This window comes from Periplaneta americana, chromosome 5 (genome assembly GCF_040183065.1).
Source record: "Periplaneta americana isolate PAMFEO1 chromosome 5, P.americana_PAMFEO1_priV1, whole genome shotgun sequence".
Classification (NCBI taxonomy): Eukaryota; Metazoa; Arthropoda; class Insecta; order Blattodea; family Blattidae; genus Periplaneta; species Periplaneta americana.
The window spans coordinates 58920455-58947171 of NC_091121.1; the positions used below are offsets into that span (position 1 = coordinate 58920455).

General features: G+C 36.8%; 1 protein-coding gene across 4 annotated transcripts in view; it reads left to right on the forward strand.

Moving 5' to 3' along the window:
- The window catches only part of drpr (multiple EGF like domains draper), a 124107-nt gene that overhangs the window by 61930 nt on the left and 35460 nt on the right, over positions 1-26717 (forward strand). For all 4 annotated transcript variants that reach the window (XM_069825732.1, XM_069825729.1, XM_069825730.1 and 1 more), the window contains exon 2: positions 8908-9002. In XM_069825732.1, coding sequence (XP_069681833.1) covers positions 8911-9002 — 92 coding nt within the window. In that variant the 5' untranslated portion in view covers positions 8908-8910. The remainder of the gene's footprint in view (positions 1-8907; positions 9003-26717) is intronic.

Here is a 26717-nt window from a genome sequence, read left to right on the forward strand (position 1 = left end):
CCTAAATCCTGAAAAAACAAAGTATGTTCTATCATTATGTCTCGTGACCAGAACATTGTAAGATATAGCTATAAAAATTGGAAATCTATCCTTTGAAAAGATGGAAAAACTCAAATACCTTTGTTATCCAGTCTGCTTTCAAAAAATTTAAAGTTAGAATTTATAAAATAGTTACGCTATACTGGAGAATTCCCACGGTATCATTGAACCGTGCCGTTACGTTTAGCGCCAAATTTTACTAAATACACAATCTCGCCAACATAAGAACACGATGTTGGTGTGTGGCCTCATTAGAGAGAGAAATTTGTTTCTTTTCTTTCTGTGCCTCCTTCGTTCTGAACATTACTGAGAGATAGCACCACTGTTAGCTACAAGGTATATTTGCGCAAATATATTGCAAGTAGATTACGTGACTTAAGCACAGGAACGCCATTTCGTAATTTCATTTAAGAAACAAGCCAAACGAATTATCTTTGCATCAAAAACGGATGCTCCCTGGACCAAATTATCGTATTTTATAATTGTTTGAAACTTATTACATGACTTAGATGAGAGTTTCGAGACAAAACAGTTTTGCTATATTTGTTTTTTTTATTAAATGTTAAGCACCACTGTTAGGTACAAGGTGTATTTGCGCAAATATTGCGGGTAAATTATGACGAGTGGCTTAGATGAGAGGCTCGCGACAGAAACAGTTTTGCTGTAGCGCATGCGCGGACCTCTCATGCAGTGGAAGCGTGATCCTTGAAATTATTTTCGCGTGTACATTGAAGATTAAATGATTGAGATCCCTTCTTGTTCCGGTTACAGACCTTGGATATACGAAGGTTAGGTTTGGTTAGTTTAGGTTTTTATTAGCCAAGTCCGCGCATGCGCAGACAGGCAATATCCTGTCGCGAGCCGCATGTGATAAGTGATATGAGGTCGAGGAATGGGAGAAGGTTAGGTTAGGTTGGGTTAGGTTAAGTTTGGTTGGGTTGGGTAAGGTTAGGTTAGGATAGGTTAGGTTGGGTTAGGATAGGATAGGTTAGGTTGGGTTAGGTTAGGATAGGTTAGGTTGGGTTAGGATAGGTTAGGTTAGGATAGATTAGGTTAGGATAGGATAGGTTAGGATAGGATAGGTTGGGTTAGATTAGGATAGGTTAGGTTAGGATAGGTTAGGTTAGGATAGGTTAGGTTGGGTTAGGTTAGTTTAGAATAAATTAGGTTGGGTTAGGATAGGTTAGGTTAGGATAGGTTAGGTTAGGTTAGATTAGCTTTGGTTAAAAAATAATAGGCCTATAATGAAAGCGGTGAATAATTTCATGGTCCTTAAATTTTTTTTCGTAAAAGGCTAAGTATTTTTCTATAGGCCAGAAATAAAACAGCAACGCCGTCATAATTACGTACTTTACGCTTTGGCGAACATTAACCTGAAATTTACTTTCCGTCATTTTAATTGTATTCCGTGAAACACACCTTTATCCTGTTAATTTCCTTGTGATAACCTAGTTTATTATCTTATTACATCTTCATTTTCTTTTAATGCATTCAAAAAACCGCCGTTGTACTACATAAAACCTTGAACTTGACTAATGGAGTGAATTATTTAAGAATATAGTCGCGAATTTGACTTCCACCATTTCGATTATATTTTGTTTGATACGGCTCGGTACGGCCCGGTGACTAGTGGCCAGCGAGTAGAGTCGACTATCGATATTGGTCTGCCGTGCGTATTATCCAGTTGTTCCAATAGTTACATTACCGATTATTCCGTATGATGTGAAACTTGACTCTCACTTTGACAGAGAACAGAGGTTAAGGGTGTTCGAGAATAAAGTGCTTAGGAAAATATTTGGGGTTAAGAGGAATGTAGTTACAGGAGAATGGAGAAAGTTGCACAACGCAGAACTGCACTCATTGTAATCTTCACCTAATATAATTAGAAACATTGAGATCGATAGGGCATGTAGCAGGTATGGATGAATCCAGAAATGCATGTAGAGTGTTAGTTGGAAGATCTGAGGGAAAAAGATCTTTATGGAAGTCGAGACATAGATGGGAGGATAATATTAAAATGGATTTGAGGGTGGTGGGATATGATGCTAGGGACTGGATTAATCTTGCTCAGGATAGGGACCAGTGGCATGCTATGTGAGGGCGGTAATGAACCCCCGGTTTTATAAAATCAATTTGTAAGTTATTATTATTATTATTATTATTATTATTATTATTATTATTATTATTATTATTATTATTATTATAACAGTACTTAAAAACTGTATGCTGTGATGTACCGGTACAGATACGAAAATAAAATTGGAAACTCCCTTGTTGTCTAAATTTCTCTTACAACACACTACGCATGTGTAGTAAACAAGAGCCTCTGTATGTATGCTGTCTTGTGCGAAATTGTTGCCTACATACAGGCGGACTCGCTCCAAATTTTAATTCCATATCTATACATAATATCCGTCTGAGTGGTTATATCGCATCCTGGTTTCTCCCACCCGTTCTGTCTCATCTGTAAAAGTTGGTGACTGAATCGTGGCTCTTTCCTGGAAATATTTGCTGTACGGAAGTGGAAATCTACGTAATATTATACAACTACTGTTTAAAATAATATAAAGCAAGGAAAGGGTTCCGTTAACTTTAACTGTCAAGTGATTTCCCCCATTTCGACGGCCCTGCGACGTAACCACTCAAGACGGACAGTACATGTGGTGTTCAGTCTCATCCAGCGCTTGTTCATATAGTATAAGCTTACGTTCAACATTTAAAAAGATTTCTTTACAAAATAGTACAAATGAAGGGTGCAGAACCATAGTGGGCCAAGCGCCATTTACTAAAACCGTAGAAAACAAGGTTAAAGTGAAGTTATTGCCATAATTCAATGGAAACATATACCAAGTAATATAAGTATACACATTAAAACTAAATGATATGTCAATTTTCATTAAACTATAGTATTCACTTAACTTTAACTTTTGCTTTCTCCGTTTTTAATAAATGGCGCTTGGCCCACTATGGCTTTGAACCCTTCAAATATTCTGAACTTTATTCTCGTTTAAACATTGAGAATCAGTTACCAGATTTAAAAGTATAATTTACGTAACTTTTACCATAATTTTTTATTCCAAACAAAGGGTGCTTACAAACGAGAAAAAATTATGACGTCTATTATAGAAATTCTCGATTAAGATAGAAAATATCTTTTTACTTAAATTACTATTTATTTACCTATAAATAGACCTACTGTGTTTTGCGGAACGATATATTTTAGATTACTTTCGTCTTCATACACATTTTCTTCTGTAGCATCTGGTGTCAAACACGTCCTGAATGCTAATTTTTATTTGTTAGGAGTTGTTTACAATTTTTTGCCAATATAATATTCCATGTCATTATCCACGAAAACATCACTTCGGTGAACGACTGTCTTATTTCATTTCGTGTTAAACATTTACCCTGTCACTCATCCAGTGTGTAAGCATGAAATGTTTCAGTGTGTCTGCAGTATTTATTTTTTTATTAGTTTATTTATTTACAATTTCCACAGTCAATTTGAGGTGCGTGAATTACATGATGATGTGGTCGGTGGGTCTGGATCTAGATCAAGTTCAAAGGCGTTATTTGAATTTTGGCCAAGTCTGTTTTTTACGCAAAGTTGTGGAGATTCCTGCGCGTGGCACCGAGACGGCGTGGTGACGCAGGTCTGGTTTTATTTAGCACCACAGCTGACCGTGACGTCACGCCAGGTGGAATATTGAAGCGTCATGACGTCATGCTCGTGAACGCGTGCTCAAGGGTTCAGAATCCCCAACTGAGGTTTGAAAAATGACATCTGCACGTTCCTCGTTAACTCTAGTGTGACGTGTGCATCAGTTTGGCGACGGCTCAATAATAATGAATGCACATGAATGCGCATGTTGTTTTCTAGCTGGTCGAACACAGTAACTTGTTTTGCTATATATGTTAGCAGAATATCTCTCAGAATCATGTAATAAATCCTTCAGGTCTTAAAAATGAGTCCTTTGAAATTAATTCTTTTGTTCTGTTGCAAATTTACAACTCATTCATATCTTGTAAATGTACTTAAATTATGTAAATAATGTTACGCCCTTCTCTGCAACAAGGCGAACAAAGAGAGATGACAATGCATTTGAATATGTGGGTGGGTGGGTGGGTGAGTGATGCTGTTTTATATTTTAATTTAGTTTTGAGATGTCGGCTTGGAACAACCTTTCAACATAACGATACTTGCAAGAAGAGGATCACTGACTGATAATTGTGTTTCGTGTGAAATTAATTGCAGTAATTATACAAAACGAAGTAAACCTTTATAAAAGCAAAACTATACAACGTTAAAAGGTTGTCGAGTTATTAGCAGCGAAGTACCTGTTTTCCCATTTCTGCCCAGAAGCCTCAATAATTCAAAACACCGGAGGTCTCGAGTTCGAGGTCACTATGATTTCTATTCAATATTTCATAATTTTTACCATAATATTCTAAGTTTAGAAGTATTATTAGTCAACCGCTGTGGCTTTGACGATAGCTTACGCACTTCCCAATTCAGCTGTCTGTGGTTCGATTCCCTGCGTTGGTAGAGACATCTTCATTCCATGGGACTAGGTGTTGCCTCTTGGCTTGTGAGTGTTCTGTAATGTCCCTCCGCCGGTCTTGCATCGTGCTGATACCATGGCCAGAGAGATCAAATGTGTGTTGATTAAATGAAATCCCTCTTCTATGCCCAAATACTTATAAGACGGCATAAAAGAGGAGGTAAAACAAAGAGGAAAAGAAAATAAATAACCGAGGTACAAGTTCCTGATATCTTTGTTTCATTCACAGTTTTCGGATAATACTTCGAGAATCAAGACTGTGTAGATGTTTAATTGTATAACAAATTATAACTGATGTATTAAACAATAAAATTAAAATTTGTTAAGAAAAGAGTATCTAATTTGTGTTACTCAGAACATTGATTTTATATACATCAGTGAATGACGGCATAAAGGGTGTTTGACTATAAGGTTTTTAGGAAAATATTTGGGGCTAAGAGGGATGAAGTTACAAGAGAATGGAGAAAGTTACACAACGCAGAACTGCACGCATTGTATTCCTCACCTGACATAATTAGGAACATTAAATCCAGACGTTTGAGATGGGCAGGGCATGTAGCACGTATGGGCAAATCCAGAAACGCATATAGAGTGTTAGTTGGGAGACCGGAGGGGAAAAGACCTTTGGGGAGGCCAAGACGTAGGTGGGATGATAATATTAAAATGGATTTGAGGGAAGTGGGATGTAATGATAGAGAATGGATTAATCTTGTACAGGATAGGGACCAATGGCGGGCTTATGTGAGGGCGGCAATGAACCTTCGGGTTTCTTAAAAGCCATTTGCAAGTAAGTGTATAACGGCAAAGAATCGAATCCATTTCAAGATTTTTTAATTGTAACAGTGACCTGGAAGCGTTTTCAAACATGAATAATTATTGTTGTTTTTGTCTCAAATTTTCGAAGTATTCGCAAATGTCGTTATTACTGTTCATTTCTTGAAATCTGAGAATGATTTGCAAATCTCTGTACCCACTTATGTGTGTAAATACGTAGTACGCTTACTTTTAACTGTTCCAAGCTAGAGGTTTTAAAATTCTTTCCTGTAGTTCATTAAACCATCGTGATACCCTTTTCGAACTACAGTTGTGTTCTACGAAGTGATATTAATTATTATTATCAGGAACGATCGTTTACCATTTTTATTTCTTTTTTAATAGCTAGTCAACCGCAAGGTCTTGTTTCTGAGTGACACATTAGAAGCACTATTATATTTCACGTATGAGAGACGACATGAGCTGACTATTTTTCTGCTTAATCTGACACTATTCATGAAGTGTATCATTCCGAAGTCTTCATGTAACTGTATTTAGAAACTTTCGAAGAGATAATACTTATGTTCATATAAGAGAAAAGAAAGTGAGGTCTTGTTATGATGTAATACATTTGCTAATTAAAAAGTTTCTCTGAGTTTTTAGATGAATGTGTTAAGAAGTAGACTTTTGGGTATTGCATCGTGTTTTGGAACGTGACATTTTCAACGTTTCGGAACTACATACAGGTTCAATCACCAGGCCGTTTTGTTATGACTTGAAGGGTCACCCAGTTATTTGAAGTAGCTAGAAATAGCAAGCTCAATAGAATGGGTGACTCTTCATTACCTATTTGCTCTAATGATGGAATCCGTATGTAATTCCGAAAAGTTGGTGTTAAGTTCCAGGATAAGATGGAATACCTAAAAATATAGTTCCAAGAAGTTTATATTTACTCTCTTCTTATGAGGCATTTTGTAGGCCTATATATTTTTATTTTAGTTCGTTATTTAACTACGCTGTATCAACTACTAGGTTATTTAGCGTCGATGAGATTTGTGATAACGAGATGATATTTGGCGAGATGAGGCCGAGGATTCGCCATAGATTAACATGCATTCATATTACCTTGGAAAAACCCAACCAGGTAATCAGCCCAAGCGGGGATCGAACCCGCGCCCGAACGCAATTTCAGACCGGCAGGCAAGCGCCTTAACCGACTGAGCCACGCCGGTGGCTGGCATTTTGTATAACAATTCGAATATGTTTGATGGGGGAAAAAAATCTGCTTACATGTAAAATAATCAAATGCCGAAAAGTATACATGCAATTCTCACCACGAACAATACCAAAATTATCTCAGAGGTCGTTTAACAAAAGGTAATGTGAACATTGATCCTCTTCTCAGTTATGGTGCTGTAACTATTTACACCTTAAATAAAATTATTAGGGTAGTAAGTTAATTGTGTTAGCTATGAAGCAAAGAAAATATCAGAACAAACACTTGCAAAAAACGTCAATGAATTACAAGAAGGTCCATGTCCACACCTGTGGAGTAAAGGTTAGCGGGTCTGGCCGCGAAACCAGGTGGCCGGGTTCGAATCCCGGAGAGGGCAAGTTAATCTGATTGAGGTTTTTTTCCGGGGTTTTCCCTCAACTCATGAGCAAATGCTGGGTAACTATCGGTACTGGACCCCGGACTCACTTCACCGGCATTATCACCTTCATTTCATTCAGACGCTAAGTAACCTGAGATGTTGATACAGCGTCGTAAAATAACCTACTTAAAAAGTCCATATGCTTTTAACGCAGAATCTAAGTTATATTTCAGATGTATATTTTTTTAAACTTTAATTTCGAAAATTATTTTTGTCATTTCATTTCTCAAAACGTACAATGAATGCATTATGAATCGTGTCTTTATCTGGTAGTTATGTTTATAACAGACTTTAAAACAATCACTTCCCGCTTCAGTGCACATGACAGCACACGTGTAAATCGCGTGTCTGAATGACCTTCGAAGGTACACTATCCAGGCAGCTGTAGTGCTCTCTTTTGATCACAACTCATTACGCGAGTGAGTCAAAAAAACTTCCAGCCGATCAGATATACCTTGTGGGTGATTTTTCTATTGGCACAGTGGGGCTTTTACAGTGACGAGAATGGCGACCTTGGTGACGAGAGGCCACCATGCCATATCACACTCGCTTATTAACATTCAATTTGATGTATAACACTGGTAAACAAAATTAAACCATTTGCCTGTTGAAAGAGAAAACATTCTTGATTAGCATTAACTTTTTCGCGCTCATTTCAAATCTCTTCAAAAATTGTTCTTTCGCCCGAGGGAGGTTTTTGAGCAAGCTTAATATTGTGTTTTAAAAATACGTATAAGAGCGCAGTAGGTCTATTACTTTATAAGATCTGTGCCAATTAAACTATTTGTTTATTGAAAGATAAGTTATGGTTTGTTCTGATAAACTGATTTCAAATTCATTTACCAAATTTTTGTACTTCTCAGGATTTTTGAGTTAAACGTGAGTTTTACATTTCATTAAAATACGAGTATTTATTTAAAATTTATGCTAATTAAATTCATCTGTTAAAAGAGGATGAATGTGTCATATAGGTATTTAATTTCAAGTTCCAGACATTTGGAAAGAATTTGTGTTACTTCTCGTAAACAATCACAGACATTTTTCTATCAATAATGAGTGTTCCCTTATTAGAAATATATTTTTCTGGAATACGATGTTTATGGAAATCCAAAGATCCAGAACTTATCTGAGTGATTCTATATTAAGAGTTTCTATAGAAAAAGCACATTATGGCTTAAATTATAAGAATTTATTAATCCTCGATTTCATTTGATTAAAAATAATGCATATCAACCTTAAAGATTTAAATAGTTAGAAATTATGCTTTGAAACATCAAACAATTGTTCGATTATGTGATTTTATTTGTTACAGTGGGCTTTATTTGTCTTCTCAATCTCAGCCACATGATTTGACTTAATGCTAAAATTAACTTTATTATAATTTTGAATTTATAGTCCAGTTGATTGCTTACATTTTAAAACTAATAACTTAGTTAGTTGCCACTACATTACGATAAATCGATGGGCAATATTTACATTTGGCTCCCTTTTTGTTGATATGGTTTGTATCGTAAAATTCCCACATTTTAAAACTAGGACGCATCCTGAGAACTTTTACTTGAATACTGAAGTGCTCCTGCCTACAGAAATTCTTCTAAATATTAGTCTCTTTAAATACAAATTTCCATGCTCAGTACGAGAATCGAACTTGGGATCTCATGATTTGTAGTCTGTTAAACCACGAAGCCGTATGCTATAGTATGTTTATTATATCGTCATTTTTAATAGCATTGACAGATAACATCGCCTGTTGTTTATGCAACTGCCACAGTCGTGGTGTATCTAAGGTTGCATTGTATTCTACGAATGCTACTAGAAAAAGTACCGTAATCTACACTGCCATTTCATATTCTATGGTAGTCTACCACAGGTTTACCAACTATCTGCAATTGTTGCAGGTAATGCCACGCTGCAAGGCGCTGCTGGTCCTCGTCCTCCAGGCGGCCCTGGTCGTGGCCCTGGAGGGGCCCAACGTGTGTACGCGACAAGAGACGTGAGTATTCCGTCCAAGTAGTCCGCTGGCACTTGACTCATTTACCCATATGAAGCCAGTTGTGTAGACCAATTTACCAATGCAGTCGTTGCCCAGGGTGCGCCATAGGAGGCTGGTCTATGCTATATCCGCGATGAGATGATGATGATGATGATGATGATATTATGCCACTGGGAAACCGAAGCTCCCGGAGGAAACTCCTGTGTTACCGAGACAAGTTATAAATCGGGGGTACACCGGGGATCGAACACGAGTCCATAATATTTTAAGTCCAGCGCTCGGCCACTAGATCGTTGTTGTGGCTCTCAGTTAACTATCAAATATATTATTATCAGTGGCGGTTCCTCGGGGGAGGGAAGGGAGGAACGTCCTCACATTTTCTTCTTTTGAAAGTAAATACCAAATAAAATATGTGCCTTGAAATTGGAGGAAGATTCGATAATTTTTAAGTTCACATCTATAAGAAAAACTCGGTTGATCGAGTTTTAAACGACGCGCGCTCATGTGCTTAGATAACTGTGAGAAAGATCAAGATTCTCTGTGTAGAGGAAAGGCACTCCATTCCTCCTTTACTGCAGTTAACACACATAGACAACAGCGCACTAGCGGCCAGAGAAAGAAGCAGAGTTTTAAAGCAAGTAAATGAACGGAGAGGGAGGAGATCCTCCTCTGAATCAGTCATGGGCGGGAAATAGAAACCGACTGGTCGTGCAGCAAGCTCGCTACCGCTGCCACCTAACGATGTTGCATTCAACCGGACTATAACACATCTAGGAGGAGACATAACAAAAACAGTTTTAATGCAACGCTATGAAAGACACCATGTAAACTTTTTTTAAAATTATAAATCAAAAATATTATTCATTGCACTTTATATAAGCTACTATTCATGGTTTGAAACTTTCGTGGATATTTGAAAGTTAAAGTCGGGTTTATGTAAAACAAAGAGGAAGTAGTTTTACGTAGTTGGCCCCTGAAATTCACTTCTATTCATTGTTTACTAGACAGGGCAACAGCCAAGTTGTCAGTTTTGTACAAATATATTTGAAACTGAAAGTAGGTACTCCAAACTACATCATTTTTAACATAAAAAATTAATCGGCCACCGGCAGCTTTGAACAATAATGATAGTATGACTTTACAAGAACTGACATTCTTCAAAAGTATGTGATATTGAACTTGTAAAATGTACATGTGGCAACATTAGACCACGTGAGTGGGTGCAGTGTTCTCGCTTTCCTCAGATTATTTCCCATTCCCATTTCCATTTCCGTAAAACGGTTCCGATTACGAGTTAGTAGCTAGTCTCTTCTAACACGTGTGATGCTGTAGTGTGCTCGAAAAATGCTACGAGGTTGTGAATTTCCTTCTAATTGTTAATTTGTGCAATTATTCAACAATGAATGGAAGTGAAATCATAATATATTTTGGACAATTTAGGAAACTCAGTTTACAAGAACAGATTATTGCTATACAGAAGGGAAGGCCAACCCCAATACTACTTGGTCTTACACGTATGCATGTAGGCTAATTTGTAGCATGTTTCATTCAAGAAGATGTCATTTAGTGCTGTTAATTTCTTTCCTCCTCTTAAGAAATATGCAGGAGCCGCCACTGATTATTATTATTATTATTATTATTATTATTATTATTATTATTATTATTATTATTATTATTATTATTATTATTATTATTATAGCCCGGATGTTTAGGCATTTATTTTGGTTAAAATAGGCAGGCATATAGGCACTAAAATAGTAAAAATAGGCAGTGAAATAGGAATTTATTATTCATGGAAACAGACAAAAAGTAGACAAATACTTAATAAACTATCCCATTCGCTCTCACTTTCCTTGGTTACATGTCGCAACAAGATACTTTTTTAAGTTGTCAACTGTCATAGTGAGCCGCTTGTCAGGACGTTTTTCACGGTGGAAAAAAATCTTTCTACTTCTACTAAAGTGATTGGAGCAAACTTAAAACAACTTATTTCAGAAGGACTGTCTCTAATTTCTTTCAGAGATCGGGAAAGCCGACTGTGTATTGTCTCAAAAAGAGGGGTGTGAAAAGCGATTAGAGACTTCAAAGTACGCGTGACTTGTGCGTGCAAGCAACAACAGTAACGGGACCTGGAGACTTGCTTTTAATACTTCCCTCATCCCCTTTCTTTCGCTGGTAAACCCCGAAGTGACCTAAGTACTGAGGGTTATACTTTTTAAACATCTTTGTTAAGTGACATAAAAGATGGAATCGGTAGGGGAGAAAAGTTTACGACTTCTTGGAAACATATGTATTGCTGGAGAATAAGATTTTCAGCAAATATTTGTGTGATGTGAATATATATTTTTAATTTGTACAACCGTTCTTTTTAATATAATTTATGTGCGGTTTATTTTAAATGCATTAAAAATATATAAAATGTACAATAACGACGTAAAAAGGCTAAAAAAGGGCACTTGACCTTAAAATAGGCAACGTGAGCTAAAATAGGCAAAAAAGGCAAAATATGAATTGGATCTATCGTCCCCAAATGTATGGAAACGTGTTTATCTGTAATAAGTCTTTCATACATACACTCAGTTTAAAAAAAAGGCATTTTGCCTAACATCCGGGCTCTAATTATTATTATTATTATTATTATTATTATTATTATTATTATTATTATTATTATTATTATTATTGGATGAGAAAATCTGGCGATATCTGTAGACTGTACTGCAGAGCCATAGTTTTCGCATGTGTTATTGCCAGGTATGCATGGCCTTCTTGATGGAAATACATAATGTGAATGAACAAAGGTGCTTTGTGTTAAGTACAGTATTTATAGGTCTTCTGCAGCACGGTCGTATCACTGTAAATGTAAACAGCATGTGCTGTTAGCAAAGCATTGTTAAATAAATCATTCCGCACATTTCCGTGCACTTGTCAGCAACCTTACAAACATTGCACACTGTGTTTGTGAATGTTAATAAAAATGTCACCGTTCTCAACGTTCTGACATATGAACAGCGATATTTTACAGCATAGTGCGCCCATACTGTTACAGAATACCAGGAAGACAAAACTGCTGCTCTCTTGTCTGTTATTGGTATCTGCGGTCTTAAAAAGAAGATAACACGGCGAACTCACCCACTACACTGTTGTTATGAGTAAAACGAAGCTTCTGTTACTTTACTGCCCATTGGTTAACATTTCAGTCAATGATGCTATTATCTGTAGGCTACAATAACGAAGAATCATTGAGCTGCTAAAATAGTGTTTCCGGCAGATAGTAGGTCTACTCAAGAGTGCTGGACTATGAAAAAACACTTTCAGCACTCCCACCCAGAAGAGTGGTTGTTTCCACTTCTAACATTCTTCAACCGGCAGGCTGCAGGCCGAAATCACGGGCAGTAGAACTTTCAGTCTGTTCCATCCTCAAGAGAGATAATTTTGCCATATCGTTCTAGATTTTGCAATACATTTTTAAGATAAATTATTACAAGTGAAAGAGAGATTGATATGAATATTATAAATAAATTGCGAGATTTAGAATGTAGATAGATTTCCATAAATTACAAGTATTTACAGTATCAAGTCTTCAATGTTGTGGAATGGTTATTGTAGGCCTGTTTGCAGTTTTATATTTGTTCTGTTTATCTCTGTAATAAAGCTACTGGCGTAGCTCAGGTGAAAGGTGCGTTTGCCTGCTGATCCGAAGTTGCGCTTGGCCGTGGATTCGATTCCCGCATAAGCTCCTCATGGGTTTTTCCGAAGTTTTTCCCCAAGTCTAAGGCGAATTTCAGATAATCAAATGGCGAATTCTCGACCTCTCATCTCGCTAAACTGTACTGTAAAAATTGCTAACAAGCACACCTGTAGGCCTAGTCAAAAAAGGCCGCAGCGTCGACTTTCCATCCTATAGAATGACACTTAACATTTCCGTTGCCATTGTCGTTCTACTCTTTTCTCATAATTTTCCTTAATTTTTCTCCCTCTCCATTTTCATCATGTCACTAGTACGGGAAGCAACAGGAAACTGAGTTATTTCATAACCCGAAGATATCGCCATGAGTTTCTATAAGAAAATTAGATCATGGGTTGATGATGATCCAATGGAATCTGAAACAGATTTTGAGCGGATAACTTCATGAGCATAATTTTTTAGCTACTTTTACGGAAAGAAATTAAGAAATAATTAGAAATTAGATTTTTTCGTGAGGCGCTACAACATGCTCTAGATCAGTAATGGACAGATTCCTGCACCATGCGCAAGATTGAAGGCGTGTCGAAGTGGTACCATAACACTTGAGAATGGGTTGAGGATGAACGATTTGTTTCGATGATGCAAACAAATTTAAATAAATCGCGTAGGTATATAGACTAAAAAAATTACATAGCCTAATCAACTGACGAGGTTGATGAGACGTATAGTCTATGCATTATTACCTAAAGCAGGAGGATTATGTGTACAAAATTAAAGTCGGTAGCTTGAAAATTTAGAAAATAGAAATTTCACCCAGAACCCTCCTTAATATCACTCGATATAGTCATACTGTAACTGACTCACAGAAGCTGTGTTTACATACAACATTGATTACGTATTTCAGTTCGAATTTAAGTGCTGCAATCGATGTTTTTCGATCATTTAACTTTAAGGGGGCAGTCAGGAGCGCCTAGATCCCTAGAGGTTAGGCACTCTTCAATATAATATCGTCAATGATAGCACTGAATGGACGCGGTGCAAATGCTTATGTACTCCCGTCTCTGCTCTAGGTATTTTGACCTTTCTTATGAACCAACATTAGAGTCACATAGTGCACATAGTGGGTCTCCCTGACCATGTGATCAGCACGATGCTTGGCCACCTCAAAAACATTACAGAATTAAAGTCCCGTAGAATGAAGATAAATCTTTACCCACGTTTGGACTTCAACTACAGACCGTAGCGACGGACCGAAGTGAGATGTATAGGCCTACTTTTATACTGAAAGATATATAAGACACTTCTTGCGGTATCAGAACTGTTGTAGAGAATACATACATCCATTTTTGCTTTTGAACTTCCCAGAGAGAAAAAATGTGATACTGCGATTTTTTAATCGGTTATTTAACGACGCTGTCTCAACTACTAGTTATTTAGTGTCTGTGAAATTGATGATAGCGAGATGATATTTGGCGAAGTGAGGCCGAGATTTCGCCATGTGATTACCTGACATTCGCCTTTGCCTAGCGCTGCTATGGATCAGCAGACTAACGCGCTAGCGTCTGAAGTACTCCACTAAGGAAATACGGGGTTGGTTACACGAATTGTTGAAAACAATAATTGAAGAGTACAGGGAAAAAACAGTCGTCACAATTCTGTTAAGGGTGATGTCTTCTATTTCAGTATAATACTGCAAAATTTATTGATGTTTCTAATGAAAAAATAGGAAAGGATGACTGTATCCATGGTGATAATTCACCTTTACCAGTTTTGATAAGAAAAACACTAAAGTTTGCAGTAATTTACTGAATTAGATGGTGACATCATCCTTATGAACATTGTGGCTTTGATTGTTATTCCGTGTAGCCTACTCTTCAATTTATTTCCTACAGCTACAGTTAAAGTAACAGATTTTTTTTTAATTACTGCGTAAAATGTTGGAATATCTACAGGTACCTCTCTTCATAATGCTTTTATTTCTACCAAAATTTGTTTATTTACCTGTCAGTATGTTACGAACATGCAAGCATCACACAGTATCTCTATATTTCATACATGAAAGTCATGTCAGCCTTGGGAGCTGGTTGGCAGCAGTTAGAAGGTACGTAAATACTTTTTCTACGCCTCAGTCTGTTTTATGCAGAAGTTTTCTTCGGCTGGCTGTGCAGTTTATTAGTATGTCTTGCAACAGCGAGCGTGGTGATTTTCCATGTCATAGGGTCCACAGTTCTATTTGGTTAAATATCAGCATAGCTGCCCACTCAAGCAGTTCTTCTGTCGAAAATTGCAACATACCTTCATTACAGACTATTCCTATTATTTAAAGGTTGAATATCGATTGATAATGAATGACTATGCTGTAGTAACTTCCGTCCTTGCGAAACAGTGATGTAAGCGAAGGAAGTTTGCTTCAACTTGATAAAATATTTATATTAGTCTGGCTATTAAGGTGAAATTTCGTAACGCCATAGACATACATATATGCGTAATGTTCTGCCAAATGGCAGGTCTTTGACTGTAAACCCAGCATTCTCCAATATTTCCTATCTTAACGCCATAGATTGTTTGAACCAAAATGCAACACTGCTACAGTTTTTAATCATAGTAGTAATTTAGGCCTAAGAATATATAACAAATTTATATTTAAATATCCTAATCTTTTCAATTATAATAGTTCTAGTATTAAATTTTAAAAAGTTATGTATGGATTTTATAAACAATGAAAAATTGTAAATTTTAAATTTATATATTCTTATTGTGTAGTAGACATAAAATAAATTGTATTATATGCTTCGTAATTTAAAATCAGGAATCTGCCCCTGAGCACGAGTTCTACTCTTTCAGAGTGGGCTAAAATTTTATCTGTGTATACTATATTTATGTTACAAGTATTAGCAAAATGAAAAGAAATAGACATGTAGAGCTTCTGTAGTGTTTCTTTTGAAAACAAAAAGTACAAAATAAGCAGATGAAAAATATGTGAAGTAGAAGGTGAAGTGGTGGTCATTAGTAGCACTGCCTATTCTAGACAATGAAGTTACGTCCACAGACTGAAAGAGCAGTCACTCACCAGTAGTAGTGAATTGTCGTCAAATCTCTGTGTTTCTAAGACCACAACCTGTCATCAGTGCATCACTTTTAGCGATTTGGGATTGTGTCTAAACTGCAACGATTAGATTCATGTGAATTAATCGAAGCGCTGTTGTAAGAAAATACTCATGAGAGGCCTAATACTTGAAATAATCACGGTATACATAGGTGGCAATAAAAAAATCTTTCCTTCCTTTCCATATAAAGTCACAATAGAAAGAAGATAGCGAGATACATTATGTGTAATATTTTACGACAGAAGTAAACAAGACTGTAGAATATGGTAAATAATATGACGTGAATGTGTAATTAAGTCGTTTAGTGAGATTTTGCCTCATTTCCCCATTAGCTACACGTCTCTGAGTTACACGATTTCCCCATTTCCCTTATCCTCGCCAATATTTAACAACTGTCATAACTTCCTGATAATGTTTCATAAATACTTATTTATTTACTTTCCCTTTGAACAGCAGATACGGTTTTAAAGGAAACAAGAAACACTATTGACTATAGTCGTCGTCTTTCTGTTAGTGTGATTAGACATTTACATGTTGGTTTGGTTAATACTGTAGCTACAGTATATCTGTCTTTACTCCAACCTACTATGTATACATATATTTTTTTCTGAATTCGTACTTAACTTATACTTCGTAAGCCTTATTTCTGGCGCTCTCTGAATAGTTCGTGAGATTCAGTTGTCCGTAAGAGACATATCTAGTTTTTCCTATCTTGTTATTCGGTATGAAGTGAGGAGACGCTAATATTGACCCACACATCTGCTATCTCGCTGTGTCGTGTCTACTTCGGCACTAGGTTGCTGTTCTTCCATTCAGGCGGCCCGAATTCGATACCAGGAAAGATCGTGATGGAATTTGTTGTGGAACATACTGTAGTAGACGTGGCATAGGAGTTTCCTCGAGGTGCTCCCGTTTCCCTCTTTCAGCACACACTACTTTCCTCTCATTTCATATATCACTCTCAATAGTTAAAAAATAGGTTGGGCGAGGTCTTTTAGTAGTAGAGTACGGCTTTGCGATGTTGATGTAGGAAGGTCTTGAGACTCCTAGTCCTGGAGCCTATCAGGTACACGTCCTATCTGTGATGGCAGGCAGAATGGCCCACCTGTCAGCATTAGATTCACGAATGTCACCCAGAACCTTTCGGACTTGGACAGTCATCACTAGACCTCGGATTTTTAGGTCGTTAAAATGTAATTTTAGTTGCCTAAAATAGGCTTAAAAGTGTGGAAATAGTCTCTAAAGAATTGAAAATATTCTCTAACAAAAAATGTTTCGTTTAAAAACATGTTCCAAATCATCAGGAATTCACTTCCAGAATTTAATAATTTTAAATGCTTATACATCGTTACCACCACTACTACTAAAAGTACAAGAACAACAAATATCTAACTAGCTATAGGCCTACATAAACTAAACAATTAAGTGTAAAAAATAAGTTTTAGATATAAATTCAGTACACAAGTTAATATAATCAATTTTTACCAAGCCTTGTCCGTTAATGTCCATAATTAGCTTATATAAATTACTAATACTTTTTCTAAATTTTCAACTAAAAGCAATGCCGTCTGTCACTCAACACAAATTTGTATGCTGAAAATGAACGCTCCACATCCACTGAAGTAACAGGAGCGTATTTCAATTTTGACACTACTTGGACAGGAATGTTACTTTGTAAATTCGTGTTCTTCTTTGCTAGGATATCTGAAGCAGTACGCAGATCCTTCAGACCTACATTTCTCTGCAAAACTTGCTCCAGTTTATCCCGTACTTTATTTCCAACAGAACCAGGAACACATTCGGATTTAAAATACAAATTTTCGAAATAAGAATGAGTGTTTTGACCTATTAGAGATAAAATATACTTAATAGGTCAAAATAGGCTTTGTCATCAAAATAGACATTTGTAGGTGCTATTAAAATACCAATTTTATGCATAGTTTTATATGAAACGTGTACTTGCAAGTTTTTATGAACTTATCTTTTAAGGATTGAAATAGGTTTTTACTTAAAATCCGAAATCTAGTCATCACTCATCAGAGCGCACAGTGAACTAAAGTGCAAGCCAAGCCAAGCTAAGATATCTCGCAGTCTAACGATGGCTCGAATAAAATCTTCATTCCATAAGATCAGATTAGGGTACGTAACCACGGAGGAAGACCATTGTTCCCTAGGGTCAGGCTTTTTATCACTGAGTAGGCAGTTTTATAGTATCTTCCAAAAATCGTAACAGTGATGGTTCTCAGTATATGTCCACTCATAAGAAGTGAACATAAAACAAAAACAATATATTACATCTACAATTTGATGTTCACTTGAATCTTACGTTAATTGAAAACCGTCGAAAACAATAACTAGAGATTCAAATTATAATAGAAAGAGTTATATTCTCTTTCAGATAAATAAAATTAAATAAGAGCCAGGATATTTTGATACGAGATGGCAGGATTCTTATACTACTTTGTCTACGCAGATCTCCACCCGAAATCTCCGTCCATTTATTCTAGCATTCATTGATTCACCGTTTCACTGATTAGTTTACCGAATAATCTACTAATCCACTGTTTCCCAATGACAGTAAAAATAACTGTAGAACAGTAAAGAAAATGAAAGCAGTAGTTATATAATGTAGTGTCGAATAAGCAAGGAATGTGATATACCGGAAAGCAACACTCGTTGTTAGATAAAACAGGAAGATACAATTCGCTGTTTAATAGTGGTAGCGAAAGAGATGTAGGAATGTAAAGAAAGCTACACTGGTGTAAAGAGAGAAGCTGACGCGTGTTTATGCGAGTTATTTGTGCAGAAACTACGAGTATGTAAATGAATGGCTATTTTGAAAGCAACACACATTCTCTTAGTTCAACGAACGTGTTTTGTATTCATGTATTTCACGTAGACTAAGTTATATGTTTTCTTTTTCTTATTTCATTACTGAATCTTATATTTATAGTGGGTGTAGCATGTTTTTTCAACTCCATTTCTTAATAAATCATGTTTTTAACTTAAGTGTTAAAAGAATAAATCGATTTTTTTAGGATTTTTAAAGTGTTTTTATTTTTTATCAGAACACTTGAGAGGGTTGTAGCAAGGATTGCACCATTGCCCCTTGTGGTATTGTGTCGATACCACCTGTAATGCAATGAACAAATGAACCAACGAATACACTGAGGGCGGCATCGACACAAGTCCCACAAGGGACAGTGATGCAACCTGTGCTACAATCGCTCTTTAGTGACACGCGGGCTGCATTGACACAAGTCCCTCAAGGGGCAATGATGCAACCTGTGCTACAATTTCTCTTAGTGACGCTCGAAAAAAAAAAAGCGCCTCGCGTAAAAAAAATGCTCATACTAACTTCAAGGTTATGGGATTAAACTTTTGTATTTGTCCATCCGCTGTGGAGACCCAACCATCAAGCGTGCAGCTTAAGGGAAGGCTCCCATATGAGCTCATTAACAATTATTTCCCTTGCATCGTTGCCCTAGCAAACAGGAAGATCACATTTTTTCTGCGAAAACTGTATTCTTCCTATAGAGGAAATCAGAAAATAGATTACACTTACTATAAGAGTTTTTTTACTACTGTATTTCCTACTGAACGATATGATTTCATAGCACTTCTTTTCACCTGACAAGTAAATAATATAGTCGACTTAAACCTCCATTAAACCACTTGTACCTTCCATTATTTCTGTTCCTTTTGAAGTACCGATTTTTATAAATAGAAAAAGATATTATACAGGATTACATTGCCTGAATAGCTATTTTATAGATACTTGTACTAGTTTTATATTCCTTAACGACGCTTTCAATTGCGGAAGTTCTTCAGTGTCTAGATTCAACGCGAACGAGAAATAGCCGACATATTTTTACTGTATTCCTCTATCAGGGATAGGATTCTTTATGTTTCGTATATCTACGACATAAGTCACAGCTTTACTTCTCTCCCGAAGGAAGCCATACTAAGATCATCCTTCCTCGGTCGCGAACCTCGGATACAACGACCTGCTTGATGGGTATCATTTAGGACTACTATTTTATGCGAATTTGTGCTAAATTTAATTGTATGTTTACTTAAATCGTACAATGAAGTAAAATATCTCACTTTATCAATTTTTTTGTCTTAATGCAGAAAACAAAACTATTCTTATTTTGGTGCATAGTAAGAAAATCAGAAATGAATGTAATAGTCGAATTAGAGAAATTAAGCAAGAGTATTGGCAGGCATATACTAGTGATATGCAAAGAGATTTTTACGGAGCACAAAAAAGAATTTGGAGAATGATACGCAACCAACGGAAAGAATCACTTGAATATATTAACTGTATTAAAATGGAGGACGAGGTATAGGTAAAATATTTTACAGATTTATTCTCATCAGATGAAAAGGAACCATCGTTAGAAGAGACATGCACAACTATTGTAGAACCTACAGAAGAAGATGTGATCAGTGTAATTAAAAAACTGAAAGATCGAAAATCTGCTGGTCCTGATGAAATAACGAACGAAATGCTAAAATACGGAGGAGAAACCCTGCATAAAGAAATTGTGAAGCTACAGAAACAGATTTTTACCAATTTAAGTATATCTCAAGAATGGAAAACAAGTATTTTGATACCTATATTTAAAAAAGGTAATAAACAAATACCTGAAATTTATAGAGGAATCAATCTCCTAAATACAGTTCTAAAAATAACGACTAAAATTATCCACAGTAAGCTATCAGAACTTATCACACTAAGTGATGAGCAACAGGGATTTCGAGTAGGCCGATCATGCACTGATGCCATTTTTGTAGTCCGACAGATTACCGAAAAGGCCTTGGAGTTCAGCAAACCAGCATTTTTATGTTTTATCGATTTAGAAAAAGCATTTGACTCTTTGCAGTTAAATACCATTTTAAAAATCTTAACTAAAAATAATGTACCAGATGGGCTGATTGCTCTTATTTTAGATATATATTCAGACAATACAGTAAGGATCAAAGTAAACGATCACCTAATAACTGCAATAGGTGTTAACAAAGGTGTTCGTCAGGGAGACTCATTGAGTCCTTTACTTTTTATTATGGTAATGGAAGAAATAATTAAAGAAACAAAGACTCAGAAAGGATATAAAATGGGAAATAAAGAAATAAAAATGGTATGTTATGCTGATGATGTAATATTGGTAACAGAATGCGAAGATGATCTGCAAAGAATGTTACATCATTTCAATACCAGCTGTAAAAAATATGGGTTTAAAATATCTACACTAAAGACAAAATCTATGGTCATAAGTAAGAACCCAATACGATGCAAATTAGAATTGGAAAAACAAATAATTGAACAAGTGATGTGCTTTCAATATCTTGGCTTCCAGTTATCAAGCTCAGGCCTTTTACAAAACGAAATTTTAAACCAAGTCACTAAAGCAAATAGAGTATCGGGATATTTGAACGACACCATATGGAGAAATAAATATCTCCACATTGAACCTAAGGTTCGAATCTACAAGACCGTGGTGCGCCCTATTCTCACTTATGCAGTTGAAATAAAATCTGAAACAGCAAAAACGAAACAGATGTTGGATACAACAGAAATGAAAACCTTAAGGAAAATTGTAGGAATCACAAGAAGGGACCATATACGGAGTGATCAGATCAGAGAACAATGCAAAATACAACCAATTAGAGAATGGACGCAAATAAGAAGACAACAATGGAATGAGCATGTATCTCGAATGGGAGAGGATAGAATTGCGAGAATCGCCAGGGATAACTACCCATCCGGAAGAAGATCCCCAGGAAGACCATTAAGTAGATGGAGAGATACTCTGGATTAACAGGCTGGAAGCCTAGAGAGAAGAGAAGAGAAGAGAAGAGAAGAGAAGAGAAGAGAAGAGAAGAGAAGAGAAGAGAAGAGAAGAGAAGAGAAGAGAAGAGAAGAGAAGAGAAGAGAAGAGAAGAGAAGAGGTAAATTATTAAATTTATGAATGTTTTTCGAGTCATACTTGAAGAAAATAAATATACTCGTACATTGTACAGGAATATAATTCACATGGTAATAAAAGAAGTGAATTTTTGCGAAACTCGTAAGTAGAATAAAATAAAAAACATGTGTCTTCTTCATGACAGCGGTTTTGAGGTGAAACATTACTCGTTATAGGCTACCATGGAAACAGAAGTGTAAAATGAACTTCGTGCCTCGTTTTCCACGCTTCCCGTCTCGCTCCATTCTCTATATAATGTGCCTAGGGATTTTCCACACAGTCTTCTCTCTCATGTGGTTGCTACAGGTATTAGGTTATATTTTTCGGCTTTTCTCCATCAAAATTCTCTTAAGTACCTTCAACGGAACGGTGAAAAAAAAAGTGATACAAGTGGCAAGCAGGCGTGGAGTTCACATATATTCTTCCTCACAGCCCCAAATTCCCTTGCAAGGACGGGCGATCACGTACCTTTTAATTATTTCTCCTCCCATTTCCTCTTCTTTCTTTTGCGTCATTCCATACTGTTCGTCTCACTCTATTATCTAATTTTATTATTGGGTAGGTTGTACTGTTCCTATCTGTGGTAATATTTATGTAATTCTTACCTAATTTAAAAATTGCATACAAAGAATAAAGACGTTTCACGCAATCCAACGAATTTCATAAATTCTCTATTATTTTTTTTTTTGTTTAATAACTATACTGTCCATAGCTTCAGAGATTTCTATTCTGGGACGAAATGTAGAGCTTATCGCTAGCAATGACTGAATCATACCGCTGTCGTAAGCTCGTTATTAATCATTTCTGAGTATACAGGTGCGTTGTACAGCCATACGTGCAGCGTGTTTAATTATTTAGCATTCTTTCTTGTTACTTCATTTAAGTTTTATTGTTCTGCAATAACCTTGACTAATATATAGATTCATGTTGGTAACCACGCTGCTTGGCCTCATGCTTCTTCATCCGATAACAATCGAATTCTGTGCCTCGCAATTTCTCCAGATGCAACTGATTAGCTGCTTCTGTACTACTACTGAAGAGTGGGTGGTTACTGGAGTAAAAGCAAGGCTAATTTATTATATGCGTGTCGAGAAAATAATAATACGTAGATTTATTTTATTTCAATAACTTCAAATAACTTGTAATGTATTCTGTTTATATAATAACAGAATAATACATCTGAATACAGAATATAATTACAACAATAGAAATAGAAATAAAATAATGCATCAATATACTGTAAAAAAGAGGATACAATAAGATTAATAAAATTTGAGGACCGAATGAGCAGCGCTCGTGAAATTTAAATTAACACAATATCCAGCTAACGACTAGAGTCCTGCTTTTGGTTACCTAGAGTTACTAAGCAACCCGCAACAGTGTAGTTGCGTATGGGGTACAGATCAATGCCCCTGAACCCCAGACACAGTTCAGGTCTGCTGTGTAATGAGTAAGACAGTCATTATGTACACCGCTGTGGAATAACGGTCAGCGCATCTGACAGTGAAATGAGCGGACTCGGTTCAAATCCTGGTTGGGACAAGTTACGTGGTTGGAGTTTTTTCAGGGTTTTCCCTCAACCAATTGAAGCAGAATTGCTGGGTAACTTTCGGCGTTGGACGTCGGACTCATTTCGCCATCATTAATTCACTTATCATCATCCATACCATAGCCTGGGTTAAGTTCACGCCGCGGCGTGCTGTACTAGTACAAGAACGCGGCCGTTTGGCTACCCAGTCATTCACAGAATAAGAGTGGTAAGCAGAATAAGCCTCACGCTGCAGTGCAAGCCTTCGGGTTCCTCCACCATACAAGAGAAAGAAAAAAAAAAGGCAGTCAACATGCCAAATAAAACAAGCAAATAGTCAGTGTAAATAATTTTGCCTTTATTGCCCGATCATTCTGTTTGTGGAACGACATTGCTTCTACTAATACAGAGCGCGCCGCTGCGCTGGTACGTTACCTGTGTAGTACGATCGCTCTTTTACTATAGTCATACGCCATGTCTTTCTCTTTCCCACAGAGTAGCAACATAAGGTCGCAGTGCCACTGTTTACGTTCCACATACAAGATGTTATCTAGTACTGTGATTTTATTGTATTGTTGTAATTTTTACCATTCTCTTATTTATAGATGTGTGCATACATAATAGTCTGCGTCCAGTTACAACGTTCACATATAAAACAAATATTCATAATTAATTTCTAGAACCTGGGATTAGAGACGGTAATACATGGAGAAAAACCTAGAAACATTTCTAAATGAACTAAAGTTGAAACATCATGACCGAAATGTATTTTATATTATTAACTCATTTTCAATTATGAATATTCAAATTTCAATCATTTCACTAAATAACTTGTCACTTTTTATTTCGATTATATCTATTTCTTTTAAAAAGTGTAATTTAAGTATTCGAAGCTCTGTAAATAGTAGAAAAATAATGCGCATTTGTTTTTTTCTTTTTGGATGAAAAATATATTATGAAACAGAAAGTATCTTGAATCTAGATGCGTTTTACCTATTGTGAGAATAATCTCCTCTTGCCCATAAGGTGGTTTTAAATAAATATTTAGTTTGTTATTAAATCCGCGCCACAGTACCTATATTTTGTACGTGAGTACTATTATACTCATTGTTAATTGCCTATACAGGCAGACATACGAATAAGCATATGTAAACACACGAAACGGAGCGGGGAAACGGCCTCATAACAACCTTGAATAGGTCATACTCGCAGAGCGAAGCTAGTATGATCCATGTACACCTAACTTATACTCAAAGTAACCAAACGCAGGACTACATTTCAGCACAGCATATACGAGGATGAGTCAAATGAAAACCTAAAATATATTTTTCTATTATATTTTCCTTGACGTCCAACACAGGTCCTCCAGCTTAGAAAGTGCATGGATTCCTCTGAAAGAAAAAAAAATCTTTTGGTTGTGTGCGCAGCCACTCATGTACCGCCTGGCGCACCTCTTCATCCGAACGATCCTACCATCGCCTCTTTGAGTGGTCTGTATGCGGTAATCACTTGTCTAGTGAATGTAGCGGATGTGGAAGAGTATCCAAGTGCAGGTCATTGATGTTTGCAACTGTTGCGCGGCCAGTATGAGGCCGAGCGTTGTCATGTTGCAAAATGACACCTGTATCAGACCTCCACGTCTCTTTGATTTGATTGCAGGCCGAAGATGATTTTTAACAGATCTGATTATGAAGTACTGGTGACAGTATTTCCCCTAGGCGTGTTGTGCTCTCGTTGTTTCCAAAAGAGAGTCAGCATAACCTTCCCTGCAGATGACTGCGTCTGGAACTTTGGATTTTGGTGATGAGGAATGGCGCCATTCCTTGCTTGCTCTTTATTTCGGGTTGGTGGTAATGTACCAGATTTTGTCTCCAGTAACGATTCTCGCAAGGACGCCATCACCTTCTGCTTCAAATCGGCGCAAAAGTTCTTCAGGCGTTAACACGTCGCTGTTTCAGTTCTGTGGAGTGAGCTGCTGTGGAACCTGCCTGGCAGACACTTTGTGAAACTTAAGCGCATCATGAATAATGTGATTTGCTGAGCTATGGCTAATGTTCACAATTTCGACTATTTCATCCACCGTCACACGGCGGTTTTCCATTATTATGGCTTTAACTGCTGCAATAGACTCTGGTGTCACAACTCGGTGTGGCTGACTCGGGAGAGGAGCGTGTCACAGAAGTCCCAAGAACTTTCTGCTCCACTCGTACACTTGCTGCTGTGATAAACTTGTATCACCATACTGGACCGCCATTCGACGATGGATTTCAATAGGTTTCACACCTTCACTGCTCAGAAAACGTATGCCAAACGTTATTCTTCGTTAGTGCATGTCGTAAGTAGGGCGGCCACCTGTAGGCCATTCTTTATAAAACTGGTAACAGTATTGCCAACTTACAGGACAGTGGTGCGAAATTTCGAATGTGTATCACATTTTTTAGGTTTTTATTTGTCGATTATTAAATTACTTAGCCAGCTCAAAATATGAAGTAATAAATACCGCTGGAGATATTTTATTCAGCCAAGATTAATTTAATTTACCTACTTACTCGTAACTAAAGTTACTTGTAAATTCGTCTGTAAAATCAAACCCTCTTGAGTCGTAACTGTGATAATTCCAAACATATTGGTTAAGTAGATTGTAAAAAAACAACAGTTCTCGGCCAAGCGGCTACTCAGTTTGCTATCATCGATATGTGGCTCAGTATGGTAATTCGACACATCACAAACTATTAATGTAAAATACAGCGTGTCCCTGAAGTCCGTTACCATTACAATCAATCATAACTCTGAAAACATATGACCTAGATAGCTGCGCTTATACGTCTCACCGTTCTACAGCTACAGAGTCCATCGTGTGCGCCGCCGTTCTCTTCCCCCCCCCCTCTCTCTCTCTCTCTCTGCCGTCTCTTGTACTCCAGAGCAGTAGTCTTGGGCTTGTTTAATTCGTTTTGGGACGCTTTTTTCTCCTTTTGTGCTCGTCTTCACTTTTTCATTATTGCAACGTTTGAATTGTAAGGCTTTTGAAAATCACAAATTTTGAAAACTAATTGTTCTTAATTAAGGGCCGTGTTTACCCCGGATCATTTTTTCCCGCGTTTATTTAGTGGATCATATCGCAAACGTCTGAGTCGGTTCAGATCTCACTGAGTTATGCGCATATATAACGGCCGCCGAAACGCGGTTTTCAAGACCTCACCTGTCTCGCCGGCTTTCAGGGTCCGATCGGTTTCTTGCGGATGTTTACAGTTACTGGGCTTCTTTTTCTACACGGTATTATACTTTTCGTTTCGCAATGTTTATTTCTAGAAGAGTTACAAGCGATTCTAATGTAAACTTTTTACCCAGCAGTTGGCGACTTACCGTGCCGAATACAGAGATGTAGTTCTACCGTACGTCAAAAGTACAAACTAGACGAGTCTT